This window comes from Peromyscus californicus, unplaced genomic scaffold (genome assembly GCF_007827085.1).
Source record: "Peromyscus californicus insignis strain IS unplaced genomic scaffold, ASM782708v3 Scaffold_4__1_contigs__length_199733344, whole genome shotgun sequence".
In the NCBI taxonomy this organism is placed as follows: Eukaryota; Metazoa; Chordata; class Mammalia; order Rodentia; family Cricetidae; genus Peromyscus; species Peromyscus californicus.
In genome coordinates this window covers 32,769,073-32,783,419 of record NW_026294562.1, presented here as the reverse complement: position 1 = coordinate 32,783,419, position 14,347 = coordinate 32,769,073, and the positions used below count along the sequence as shown (strand labels likewise).

The 14,347-nt window shown below is 36.5% G+C and overlaps 1 protein-coding gene across 6 annotated transcripts in view; it reads left to right on the top strand.

The window, feature by feature from the left end:
* Positions 1–14,347, top strand: part of Ric1 (RIC1 homolog, RAB6A GEF complex partner 1) — a 90,458-nt gene that overhangs the window by 13,206 nt on the left and 62,905 nt on the right. For 5 of the 6 annotated variants that reach the window (XM_052713730.1, XM_052713729.1, XM_052713727.1 and 2 more), the window contains exons 2-3: positions 1,950–2,057; positions 13,326–13,405. In XM_052713730.1, coding sequence (XP_052569690.1) covers positions 1,950–2,057; positions 13,326–13,405 — 188 coding nt within the window. Of the gene's footprint in view, positions 1–1,949; positions 2,058–13,325; positions 13,406–14,347 lie in introns of those variants that run through there. The other variant, XM_052713732.1, reaches the window with a different exon arrangement.

Below are 14,347 nucleotides of genomic sequence, written 5' to 3'. Positions count from 1 at the left end.
GGATGAAAGGGTAGATTCATGAACCTACTTTTAAAGAGCAACAACTTGTTTGAAATGTTTTACATTGCTATGGATTTTAGTTTATTGATACAAATTTATGGTTGATTTTGTTTATATATATATATATATATATATATATATATATATATAAATCTACTCTCGTTTAAGGTATTATGTTTGTGTAGCTCATTTGAAATTGTAGCAGATAATTAAAAAATACAGATTAACAATTAACCTTCTATGATAGTCAAACTTATAGTCATGTTAAGTTTTCTAGGTATAAATAGATATATTTCAGATAGATAGGTAATCTTCAAACACTTCAAAGACCTACAGAATATGGCATTTAAAATGTTTTAAAAACTTGGACTTTCTGGACAGTGAGACACGTCTGCTCCTGGCAGGATCGATTTACTTCAGAGAGGAGGATGGACATTGAAGACACTATATGGAGTTTATCTTCTTCTTGGCAAAATAGCCATTTGGACAAGAAACTGTTTTTGCCTGGACTGCTTGACAAAATGTTGTATCAACTGGACTTGCAGGAAGGTGACCACTGAACTTTGCAAGGCAAAATGGTCCTTTAGGTTCCTGCTTTGCAAAAGAAACTGCCAGACATTCTACAGGACACAGAGAGAAGTGACTGAGAGACTCTAGGCCTGTGGGCTGAAGACAGATGCCCCAGCTTTACAGAGGAACTTTGGATAACTGTTCAGGCAGCCAGCTGTCTCTGTCATTCTAGATTTTTGAAAGTTGCTTATAATGTACTTGCTGTTTACTTAGGTAATATTATATCCTTCTGAGGTCTTTGATGTAGTTGAAGACTAGATAGTTATAATTTCCTTAGTTATGATAAAAGATAAGTTAGATATGAAACCTTTGACTCACAAATATAGGATAGATAGGATATCTTCTTTAATTTTGCCAAATACAAATAGACTAGATATTTTAACTATAATTCTTGCTTGATATTTGTTTTGTTATATGTAATTTTACTATGTTAAAGTTAAAACTTTCCTTTTTAAAAATAAGAAAAGGGGAAGTGCTGTGAATATGTTCTATATGCTGTGAATATGTTGCTCTGATTTGGTTGATAAATAAAACGCTGATTGGCCAGTAGCCAGGTAGGAAGTATAGTATAGGTGGGATAAGCAGAGAGGAGAATTCTGGGAACACGAAGGCTGAGTCACAGCCAGACACAGAGGAAGCAAGATGTAAAGGCAAAACTGAGTAAAGGTACCAAGCCACATGGCTAAACATAAATAAGAATTATGGGTTAATTTAAGTGTAAGGGCTAGTCAATAGTTAGCCTGAGCTAATGGCCTAGCAGTTTTAATTAATATAAGCCTCTGTGTGTTTACTTGGGTCTAAGCAGCCACAGGCCACAGGAGCTGGGCAGGACCAGGAAAGCTTTAGTTACACGATATAGTTCACTTGGTCCTGGTACATGATTCTTTGTTGGATTTAATTTTCTAATACCTTGTTGAGGATTTTTGCATCGAAGTTCATGAGAGATTTTGGTCTGTTTGTTTTGTTTTTCATGTAGTAGTTTTGTCTGCTTTTGGTAGGATAATGTTGGATTCACAAAATGAATTTAAAAGGATCCCCTATCTACTATTGGTGCTTCTGTCTAGGGAAGGTTGTAGAGAACTGATATAATTTATTTAAATATTTGGCTTAATTCATCTATGGTTGTATGTGGTCATGGTTCTAATTTGTAAAGTTACTAATTATTGATTCAGTTTACTCATTCAGTAGATGTATGTATGACTAGCAAATTATTTTTCTTTTTTCATGATTTGCATGGAATACTGAAGGTTGATGATTTGATATTAAATATGCTATAGTTTTAAAATATTGCCAGTATTTTCTATAAGTAACACTCAAATTTTGTTTGTATCTATTTCTATGATATACTACTAAAATAAAATACACCTGTTTTCTTCCAGCCTAGTGTGTTAATCGTAACATATAAGGAACCAGCTAAATCATCTGCCCAGTTTGGATCTTACAAACAAGCTGAATGGAGGCCAGATAGTACCATGATAGCAGTGTCAGTAAGTAGACTTTCAAATTTAAGATTATTTGCTTAAGAAGTCATGAAGTTGCATTTAAATGAGATATTCTAATATTCATTTAGTATTTCACAGTTGTTTTTTTTTGTGTGTGTGTGTGTGTGTGTGTGTGTGTGTGTGTGTGTGTGTGTGAGATAGGAAAGCTATACTGATTTCTACGGGCCTATGCTATTCTACTCTCCACTATATTTTCTTTGTTGACTTGACTTTACATCATGGTGTGAGCCATGATGTAGTGCAGGGAATGGAACTTGGGTCCCTGCAAGAGCACCAAGTGCCCTAGCCACTGAGCATCTCCCCAGCCCTAATTGCTCAATTCTTGATGAATTATCAAATGGTGTAACACTACTCTGCTGTAGTTTGTTTGCAGGGCCAGTGCTGTGTGAAAAAGCTGAGAGTTACTCTGTATGCGTATACAGAGTAACTTCAGATTCATAAGCTGCTCAAAGAAATTGAGAAAACTAATTCATTACAAACTGAAGTGGATTCCACTAAGATGGGTGTTAATTGAAAGCAAAAATTACATAAAAAAACTTAGTTGGACAAATTCCAAAGCTTATGAAGATATCAGACTTTTAAAGCTTGTCATTGTTTTATGTTTTCATCAGAGATAAAAGCAGAATATCTTGACTTGTGTTACCTGACAAGTGTTTGTGGCTTAGTGTGGTAAGGATTTGGTGGAAACTTTCTTAGCTTTTGGTTGAAATTAACGTATTTTCTGAATTTAAAGAGTCACTTTCTGCTACTTACTGGCAATGAATGGCTTTGGAAAACAGCTGTTTTTGTGTGTGCTGGGATTAAACCTTGGGCAACACACAGGCTTCACCTATTTCTTCCCATGTGACTGGGTTTCCATTGCTGTGATACAACACCAGGACCAAAAGCAAATTGGAGAGGAAAGGGTTTATTTCAGCTTATTACTCTCGGGTCACACTCTCCTTGAGGGAAGTCAGGGCAGGAACCTGGAGGCAGAAACTGAAACAGAAGCCATGGCAGAGCGCTGCTTACTGGCTTGCTCCTTGTGGCTTTCTCAGCCTGCTTTCTTATAGCAACCAGGATCGCCAGCCCAGGAGTGGCACTGCCCGCAATGGGCCTTCCCACTCCATCACTAATTAAGAAGATGTGCTGTGGAATTGCCCAAAGCCTAGTCTTAGGGAGGCATCTTTTCAGTTGACTGTCCCTCTTCCCAGATGACTAAGCTTGTATCAAGTTGATGTAAAACTAGCCAGGATACCATGTCAACCAAGGTAATGGCTCTAACCCATTCCCCCCTTGCTCTGTGCTTCCTGACAGACTCTGGGACTTCCTTGACATGTTTGTATGCCTTCCTCCCCAAACTGTAAATGGGAAATTCTCTAGTCTATGGCAGTTGTCTCCTGACCTGTTGACCATATCACACATGAATAACAACAGTAGGTCCATGGTTTCTTTTAGATCACTGACATATTTAAGCCTGTTGATTTAATGTTTCTGATTAAGAATTTCAATATTTGGACTTGCTTAGTGATAATTTTTGACATATCCTTCATTTCCCATGGTTGTGCATCAAGGTTTTAAATTTTAGTGACTACTGTGTCGTGGTAACTCTGTTTTTTTGGTTTTTGTTTTTTCAAGACAGGGTTTCTCTGTGTCCTGGAACTGGAACTGTTCCGGGTGTCCTAGAACTCATTCTATAGACCAGGCTGGCCTCGAACTCAGAGAGAGATCTGCCTGCCTCTTTCTCCCATGCTGGGATTAAAGGCATGTGCCAATTGTGGTAACTCTGAAAAGCAAATTCTTCTAGCTTTCAGAGGTTGGGTTGCTAAATTTTCCCCCAGCTATTTATGTGAAGTAGTTCTTCTTGTGCCTGCAGTCACTGTAGTTTCTCTTCTCTTGGCAGCCAGTTACTTAAACTTTCTTTAAGTTCTACATGGAGACATGCAGGGAATAGTTTCAGTCTCCCAAAATAACCCTCTTGGCCCAGAAACCACTTCAGTACCTGAGACTGCCCCCTCCTCCTCCTCCTTGGTAAGCAGAAGCAACGATCAACACCTATAATCCAGTGGTGGGGGACAAATATTGTCCACCTAACTCCAGCTAGACACACTTGACAGAGTTGGCCAAATATGGATAGCTAAATTGATAAAACTGACCAGCTCCATCAAGCTCTTTCCTGGGTGTTGTAAGTGTTCCACTTAGATTGAGAGTTTGATATTGTTTGAGCTCAATCCTGTAAGAAGAAACCAAACTGAAGCTGTTTTGAATAAAACTTCCATTTTGAATAAGGGTCCAATAAAGTTTAAGTTCCCAAGACCTCCCCAGACTTCCCTGGGTAACTGACATCCCAGTTAACAAGGTATGAGACGTAAATAGTAGTCAAGCCGCCCCACCACACTTGAGTAAATCAACCAATGAAACATGGTAATTGTAATACATAGGAAAATGATCTTAGGAAAGTCCTTCATCCCTGAATCCTGATTGGGAAAAACTTGCCATAGATGTTTGTGGTTTTCAGGCTTAAAAGTGATGTAACATTCTGCTTGGCTCACAGTTTAGCTCCTGAGTCTGTTCCGTGGCCCTGATTGATCAGTAGCGGCTTGATTACAATAAATTTTTGTTATCTGCATTAACTTGGTGTGTGAGTTTGTTGGCTCCAAGAGGACCCCATAGCATTGTCAAGTTCAGTTGTTTTGATAGGTGAATGGATTTTTAGAATTTCCTCTTCAGTCTTTCATGATGTAACCCTCTAAGTCAGTGGCTCTCAACCTGCCTAATGCTTTGACCCTTTAATACAGTTCCTCATGTTGTGGTGACCCCCCCAACCACAAAATTATTTCATTGCTACCTCATAACTAATTTTGCTACTGTTACGAATCATAATGTAAATATCTGATATGCAGAATATCTATATGCAACCCCCAAAGGGGTTTCGACACTGGTTGAGAACCACTGCTCTTGTTTTAGGAAGTTTAGATGGATCTGTTACTAATCATAGTTGAAGTTTATGAATAGAATGAACAAGTTCCAGGAGTCAGATGCTCTCTAGAGTACATATAAGGTAGATTATGTGCAGTTACTGTCAAAGAAATGGTGGAGTCAGTTTTATAAACACATGGGAATGTTTTCCCTAGAGTACTTTCATGGAAATTTTACCTAGTGTTTAGTTGGATTTCATTTATTTTTCCTTTACTTTTTTGAACAACCAATAGACTTACTTTGATATAAAAATTGAAATTCCTATGTTCAGTGGCAGTTGTGATTTTATTTTAGAAATAAAAACTTGCCTGCTCAGTTTCATTCTGGAATGGGTGCACCAAAGCGAAAGTACCCTGAGATGCTGGCTTATGTGTGCTGCCGGCTCTCATACCATTAGCTGTGAGGTTTGTAGTAATGTGCATGCACACCGCATATATGGAGTGAAAAGAAATAGATTGTGGAGAAACTCTTTACTTTAATTGAAATAAAATCAGAGTCAACTTTTTCTTCTTTTATCTCTGGACTTTAAAATTATATATATATATATAGTTTGATTAAAGAAGTATAACACTGAATTAAAGTAGTAACAATGTCAAAACATTGATCTTTTAAACAAAAATTTGTAAGTAAATTTCCAAAGGTCATACTCATTCTAAGATCAATACTCATAATTGACAGTATTTTATATAAGGGAAACAGGGAAACATAATTTAGAGTACATGGAAGTATTAGTATTATTCAACTTATTACAAGTTTTGTGGCTATAAGAGAAATCAAGATGGATTCATTCTCTTGTTAACATTGATGGAGTCCCTGTATATTCCAGGTAGGAATGAAGATACAACCTGTGGAAAAATTACCTTGAACCGTGGAGTGTGATTTCTTCCCCCTCCTCTTCCTCCTTTCTTGAGATCCTCTCATGCTCATGTTGCCCGGCCTGGCCTCCAACTGTAGAGATGAGGGTAGCCTGGACAAACGCCACATCTTTCTGCTTCTAGTTTTCAAGTTCTGGGATCACAAGGGCATCTCACTGTGCCCTGTGTTTCGTTGTTGGTGCTTTTGTCTGTTTGGTTTTTACCTCCATTTTCTTGGATTCCTTTATTTACTTTCATTTTTTTGGAAGGGTATTTTTGCTAGGTATAAATATTTAGCTTTGTCACTAGACCCCTGTTAACTTAAGCAGTTAAAAAAATAGTAAATATGAAAGTACAAGAATAAAATTTATATCAGACCTAGTGGTTTGGGCCTTTAATCCCAAGTACTTAGGAGGCTTGAAGAAGGAGGATTGTCAGTTAAAGGCCTGACTAAGTTACATAGCAGTTTCAAGGCCAGCCTGGGCAACTGAGTGATACCCTGTCTCAAAAAGTAAAAGAATACTGGAGATATAGTAATAGCTCAGTAGTACAGGGCACAGTTGTAGGTTTGAACACCCAAACATTGCAAAAAATAAACTAAATTTACTTAATTCTGTAATATGTATCCCATTCTGCTTAGGTAAAGATGTTCATTTCAGGAGAACATTTTAAGGGGTGTCTAATCAACATTGATGATTATTTAAGTTAAAGATTAGGCTGGGCGGTGGTGATGCACGCACTCAGGAGGCAGAAGCAGGCAGATCCTGAGTTTAAGGCCAGCCTAGTCTACAGAGCAAGTTGCAGGATAGCCAGGGATACACGGAGAAACCCTGTCTCAAAAAACAAAAAATAAAAATTCATTGTTCATTGTCTTCACTTGTTTCTATGGAGAAATTAGTAAATAGGTTTGTTAATGATCCTTTGAGAGCAGTGTAACTTCCCTGCTCTTCCTACATCCAAAACTTTCTCTATGCCTTTGTATTTCATAATTTAGCTATGATGTGGTCAGAAGTAATTTTTATTGTGCTCATACTTCTTGGTGTTCTGTATACTTCTTGAATCTGTGGGTTGAGATCCTCAACTTGAAGATGGTCAGGCATTAACTGCCTTTGCTTTGTCTTTGCCCCCTTTTTATATCTTTACTTTTTTGTTATTTTGTTTAGTTAATATATAATTACATTATTTTCCCCTTTCCCTTTCCTCCCTCCAACCCCTTCCATGTCCCCTGACGCACACCTTGCTCCCTCTCAAAATTCATGGCCTTTTTACCTTTATTATTGTTACATATATATCCATAAATATATAAATACATTCTGTGATAGCAGTTGACCGTGTGTGTGTGTGTGTGTGTGTGTGTGTGTGTGTGTGTGTGTGTTTACATCTCATGGTTTCTGTTAGTCTACTTTTCCCCTCGTTTTTTCTATACTTTTAAAGTGACTATTTTCATTGGATAGATTGCTTAAATTATCAAACCTGTCCAGTCTGCAGTATGCAATATGATCTCCATTGGGATATTAAGTTGGAGTTGTGTATATTTTAACATCATAATTTTTTTGGAGGGGCCAGGTTTCGAGACAGGGTTTGGCTGTGGCTGTCCTGGAACCTTATTCTGTAGACCAGGCTGGCCTCACACTCAACAGAGATCCACCTGCCTCTGCCTCCTGAGTGCTAGGATTAAAGGGGTGTGCGCCACCACTGCCCAGCTTAACTTTATAATTTATATCTATTTAAAATATTTTATATATACATATATAAAATATTTTATATAGATATAAATGTAATATATAAAAATTAAATATAATGTTTAAATTTCCCGTGAAAATTTTATTCTCTTGTCTGTGGTTTCTTTCCTTTTATCTTGAGCATATTACCTTGAAGTTCTTGTCTAATTCTAGTATCCTGGTCCTTTGCTTTCCTTTTCCTTTTGTTTGAAAGTCTGTGATGTTGCATTTTAATGTCTGAGAGTTTGTATTTTATTATGGACACTGCAAGTGAACTATGGAGAATTACAGTTGTTACCTTCAGTTCAGAAAGATAAAATCGAATGCTTCTGCTCATTTGTGGAACCTAGATTTAAACTTGTATGTGTGTGAAAGGCAACTATGAAGGGAAGGTCTTAAGGTAGAGGGGAAGGACAGAAGAAGGGATAATGGAACACATGTGACTTCAGAGTAGAAGAGGAGCAATTGGATAGGAAGGGGACCTGCAAGAGGGGCCAGTGAGGGGAGGAAGGGGCATTGGGAAAGTGGGACAGGTAAGAACACTGTAGATATGAAGGTCCCATAAGGAAGCCCATTACTTTGTTTACTAACTTTAAGAAAAATAAATAGAACCTGTTTTTGTTTTTAAATGTGGGTTCATGCTTGCTACCACACATAAAGAAGTCTGAGGACAACTTGTGGGCCTTGGGGGTGGACTGTGGCTGTCAAGTTTGACAGCAAGCATCTTTATCCACTTCATCAATCTTTCTGATTCCTTGAGTAGTTTTTAGAAGTCCAAATTAGAATCACAATCATGGAAGAACCACCACATCTTAGAGTCACTGCCAATTAAGATGACCTGAGTTTGATCCCTGGTACCCGCATGGTATTAGGTGGAAGGAGAGGACCAACTTCCACAGGTTGTCTTCTGACCTCTCTGTATGGGTTGTGGTACTTGTGTACACATACATATACACCACTCCATGCGAAAACACATCAGCAAAATAAAGTAAAAAAATTTTAATCCAAGTAAAGGAAATAAAGTCTCAATTAAATTTAAATGCATCATTTGAGGACTTGGAATATTTATATTAGGCCACATGAAATTTCAAAATTGAATTATTCCTGTCCTATCCTTTTTTCCCCATTTCATTGTGAATAGTTTGATTGCTATGATCTTATGATCAAATTTTATCTCTTCGGTATCTAACCTGTTGGCCCTGTTGTGTACTTCTAATATTGCATGGTTTGGTTTTTATCCCAGAGTTGTAGTTTGGTATTTTTTATTTTTCTAACCTTTTGAAGATAAAGAGCAAAGTAACTGGAGGCTGGAGAGATGGCTTGGTGGTTAAGAACACCTGTAGTTCTTGTAGAGGACCCAGGTTCAGTTCCCAGCACCTGCTTGGTGGCTCACAGCCATCTGTAAATAGCTCTAGTTTAGATAAGATCCAGGGAATCTTATGCCTTCTTCTGACCTCTGTGGGCGCCAGGCACACCACATGTGATACACATATGTACAGGCAGGGAAAACACTCATAAAATAAAATGAAAGTCTAAAAAAAAAAATTAAAAGAATGTTTTAACCGTTCAACCTTTTTTTTTGTTTGTTTTATTTTTTGTTTTTCGAGACAGGGTTTCTCTGTGTAGCTTTGCGCCTTTCCTAGAACTCTCTGTTCTCCAACAGCTTTGAAGACCAGGCTGGCCTCGAACTCACAGAGATCCGTCTGTGTCTGCCTCCCAAGTGCTGGGATTAAAGACGTGTGCCACCACTGCCCGGCCTGTTCAACCTTTTTGTGTTCATTTCAGTTACTTGTGTTCTGGATTGTTTTGTTTGGTTAATTTTCTTCCCAGTTCTCTTTGCTAGTGTCCTGCATCTCTCTATATGTAGTAATCATTTATTGTGTGTAGATGATGCTATGTGATGTGATCTAACTTTGTTGAGTGCTGGGACTTTTGTAGTCCTTTAAGTCTTTCTGGGATGCAGTTAGTTCTTTGGAATAGTTTGATCTGTTCATGCCTTGTTCTATGCTTGCCTTTGAGAATTATTAACTAACTACTCAACTTACTAAAGCATGGATCCTTTCTAGGATTATTGTACAGAGAGGTGAGGATAACCTTCCTGAGTAGTCCACCTTGTGCCCTGTGAACTATGGTTTTTAGTCCTGTTTCTGAGACAGATGCTGTTAGCAAGACTCTTGAGACATCATGCGCTGTTGCCGTTACAGTTCTTTTTCTCTTCTCTTACCAAGAGCTTTCCTCACATCCCCACCCTTGCTGGTCCTCTAGAATTGCTATTGTGTGTAGTTCTTTCCTGTCGAGGACTTCGTCACATAAATTCTATCTCTAAGAGTTTCTGTCTTCCAGAACTCACAGCTTCATTTCCGCAGTTTGGAGAAGTCTACCAACCAGGCTGTGCTTCAACTTCCTCTGTCATTGTTGTAAGTGGAAAATCTTCACAGGGCAGTAAGCTGTGTGAGAGGAATAGGGCTCGCCTTTGTTTCCCACCTTCCACGAATGACAGGCCTTGATGTATGCTTTGAAAGTCATTGTTGTTGTAGAATATTATTTGAAGGTGTGTTACTTTTGTTTATGTTGCATTTGTTTAATTCTGAAACTGTGTTACTATGCCTGTCTAAAACACCTGATGGTCTAAAAAGGACTGAATAGTCAATAGCGAGGCAGGAGAAAGGATAGGCGGGACTGGCAGGCACAGAGTATATATAGAAGGAGAAATCTGGGAGATGGAGGAGTGAGGAGGAGCCAGAGGAGGAGGACTCCAGGGGCCAGCCACCCAGCTACATAGCAAGCCACGGAGGAAGAGTAAGAATTACAGAAGTAAGACAACAGGAAAAGCCCAGAGGTAAAAGGTAGATGGGATAATTTAAGATAAGGAAAGCTGGCTAGAAACTAAGCCAAGCTAAGGCTGGGCATTCATAATTAAGAATAAGCCTCCGTGTGTGATTTGTTTGGGAGCTGGGTACAAACACAAAAGAGCAAATACGAACAACAACCCATTGTTTTATATATAAAATGTATATTATAAGTATGTTTAAAGTTATTTCAGATTGAAGCATAAATCAACTTCAATTTTATTCCAGTTTTGTTGGAAGCTGAAATCTGGCTCCCCTCCTTCCCTTTTTTTAGAACAGAGGTTAGACCCATAGTATAAACAATGTGATAGTGTTAGGAATATAATTAAATAAATTTATATGTGCATGGGGGTGTGCATGTCCACAGCATGAATAGAAGTCAGAGGACAACTTACAGGAGTCTGTGCTCTTCTTCCACCACGATGCTCCCAGGGATCAAATTCAGGCTGTTAGATTTGGCAGCAAGTACTTTTATCTGCTGAGCCATCTTGCTGACTTAGGATTCATTCGTTCATTGAGGGAGGGTCTCAGAACCTTCTGTGTAGATCAGGCTGGTCTCAAACACAGAGAGATCTGCTTGATTCTGTCTCCCCATTGCTGGGATTAAACCTGTGTGTCACCATGCCTGTCTCAGAAAAAAAATTATTTGATGAATGTTGTTCAGATCAAAAGATACTCATCACCTTTATTTCAGCATCTTTGTTACCTTACCATTTTCCATTTATGTGTATGCATGTCTGGATGCAAAATAGTTACATTATTGTCTTGGAAGAACAGTATATTTTGAGGTGATTTATATTTTTTCTTATTTTAAACATATATAACAAAGAATATGAAAATTAAAATGCAGTTTACAGATTAGTGTGTGAAGAATTTGGATATTGCAGTCTGCTATTTCATTGTTATTTGAAATTAGTGAATTTTAGATGGTTGTATGTATGTGTGTGCCTGTGTGTGTATGTGTGTATGTATGTATGTTATCAGAGGGAATTAAGCTTGCTGCCTGAAAAGATTAAGCAGTAGTTACGTGCTTCCTTTATATTATTTTGGGGTCATGGAGAGAAAGGTCATTAAAATGGTGCATAGTAATAGGTTTGGTGACTTCTAAAGGGACATCATTTATTACCAAGACTTTAAAAACTTGGTCTAAGGCAGAACTGTTTATGAAATGTCAGTAGTAGATGTCATTGAGATTTAGAAGTATATGTTTGGTATACACAGAAGTCTGAAATATTTACTTAAAATGATTGATACCAAATATCAAATAGTAAATCACGGTATTATTTGTGTTTTCACTATTGTATTAGATGAAATACTAGCACAAAGTGATGCTTTATTCTCACTGACATTATTTTTTGTGTATGCTTTATTACTTTGGTATGTATGTTATTAGCATTTGATTGTCTGAAGTGTTGAACTTTTTGACCTTTGAGTGACTGATCTTCCAGACAGCATTTGTATGTCAATGTTACCCTCTTAAGAACTGACCGACTGTTCTGTGTTGCCTTTCCCGCTCTTATGAGTGGCAGTAAAGTTCACAACACCCATCATTCGTGGGAGAGGAGGTTTGTGGCTTTTGCCCTGGTTTGCTTGGAAGCTATTTTCCTTTTGTTTTTCTTTTGCAAGAATGTAAAATTACCATGAGGAATTTGAAAGATAATCTTTTCTGAACAATCTTTATCTTCTTTAATATTCAGTAAATTAAACTGTAGTTTTTGAAAATATATTGCAGAAGGATAAGTTTATAGTTAAAAGCAAACCCTGGCTGCTCTGGGAAATGTTTCCTCTGTCATTCCTTTAACTGAAAACAGGAAGCCAGTGCTGGGAAGAAATAGGAAACACTGGATAATTTCTTTGGTTTTGATTCTTTCTACTTTGGATTCGGCCTCACTTACCTCTGAGATGATAGAAATTCAGTGTTAGGGTAAAGAAGCTTGGGTAAAAAACTGCTACTTCACTCTGTTGCTTGATTTTACAATGAAAACATCTTGAAGGAGCAATTATATATGCATAGTTATGTAAATGTAAAGTGCTTGTTTGAGCCCTGTAAGTCACAGATGGACACCGTGATCATATAACATAACAATGGTTTTGTGTTTCTGTTGTTGAGTTGGTTTTGTTTTTGAGATAGAGTCTCTTAGGGTAGCCCAGGCTGGCCAGAAACCTGCTTCAGTCACCCAGATGCTACATTGTTTTTTTAATACAATTTCTGTCTATAATATTTAGTTACTTTGGAAATTTAGATGTTCAGATTTGAACTTCAGACGTTCATATTTTGGAAATTAGAAACTGACTTTAGTTAGCTGATGTTTAGATTTTGAAATTTCAATATTTGCTTTTTCCTCCTGTCTCAGAATATATTTTATAGTAAGAAATTAAAAAATTTTATTTTTAACTCTCTCTCTCTCTCTCTCTCTCTCTCTCTCTCTCTATCTATCTATCTATCTCTATAATGCTGTTTTGAAGTAAATGATAAATTTATTTGGGTACACTCAGACATTTTATACTTTTACTATTTGATAGTATTGCTTTGTAAGGTTAGAATTATTACGTGCCCCACTTCTGTAGAGGTCAGAAAGGGCTGTGTATTTTGCACAGTACTCATCTATTGAGTTATAACTTGTTTTAGAATGTCTTTGTCCATAATATTCTACAAACTTGATTTCAGTTAGTTTATAAAATATTTTTAAAATTTGTTAAGCACATTTTATGATAGATTATATTAAAAGTCATTTTTCATATATAAAGAGTCTATAATTCTTCAAAGGAGGGTTGAGTGAGATTTCTTTTTATAGTCCTGGTATATAAAATTATAGCCTAGGGTGGCAGTTACAACATTCTAATTTATGGTTAATACAATTTCTCTTTCAGACAGCAAATGGCTACATCTTGTTTTTTCATATTGCTTCTTCAAGAGGGGACAAATACCTTTATGAACCAGTATATCCCAAGTAAGTTTTTTGGCTTCATTCTTCTAATACATGGCTTGCAGACTAAATATTTTTTAAAGACTCATTTGGGGTTGTCTAACATCAGTAAGATGTTAAGTTGCATTTCTGAAATGATGCTTCAGAAATTGCCACTCTTTTAACTGTCATTTTTATAAATTTAAAAAATACGTAATTAAATAAGTCAAGGAATACTGAGGACTGTGTTATATCCTTTCTTAGACATTCAGAATTACTACTAATATACTCCAAGTCAGATATTCTCTAGTCTTCATTAAAATGGAGAGCTGGGAGATAATATGAAGAGACAAACTCTTAGTCAGTTACAGGCTCCTTTGCCTGTGTTTATATATACTCACACGGAAAAAAACCCCACACAGGCAGTAGTTACCCCCTAGGTAAACTTTGGGGGAGACATGGACTTTTGGTCTTTAAATCTTTAAATGGTGTCATTATGTTTTGCATATTTCCTTCACAACATGCTTTATTTTTTAATAAAAAAACCATACTTTTAAAGCACGACATTTTTTTTTCCTAGGGGCAAACCACTCCTATGTCAAAAATTTGCTTGATGTTACGTGAGAGACTGTTGCCAATATGATTAAGAGGAAATTCCTGAGAAGATTACAAAAACCTTAAAAAAATAAACTATTTGTATATTATTATATACAAATAATATATTAATTATGTAACATAATTATATAAATGATATGATATATTAAAGCAATATATTAAAAGATATTCCTAAAATATGGATATCTCATTTGTGTATTATTAATCATTAGTAATTATCAGCATAAATATTTTTAATTTTAATATTAATATTTAATAATATAACAAAATAGTATAATTAGAAATTAGTAATAAATATATTGTTTGTATAATGTATGATATATATTAAATATATGTTAAGCATAGATATAACATATATTAAAATTATATATA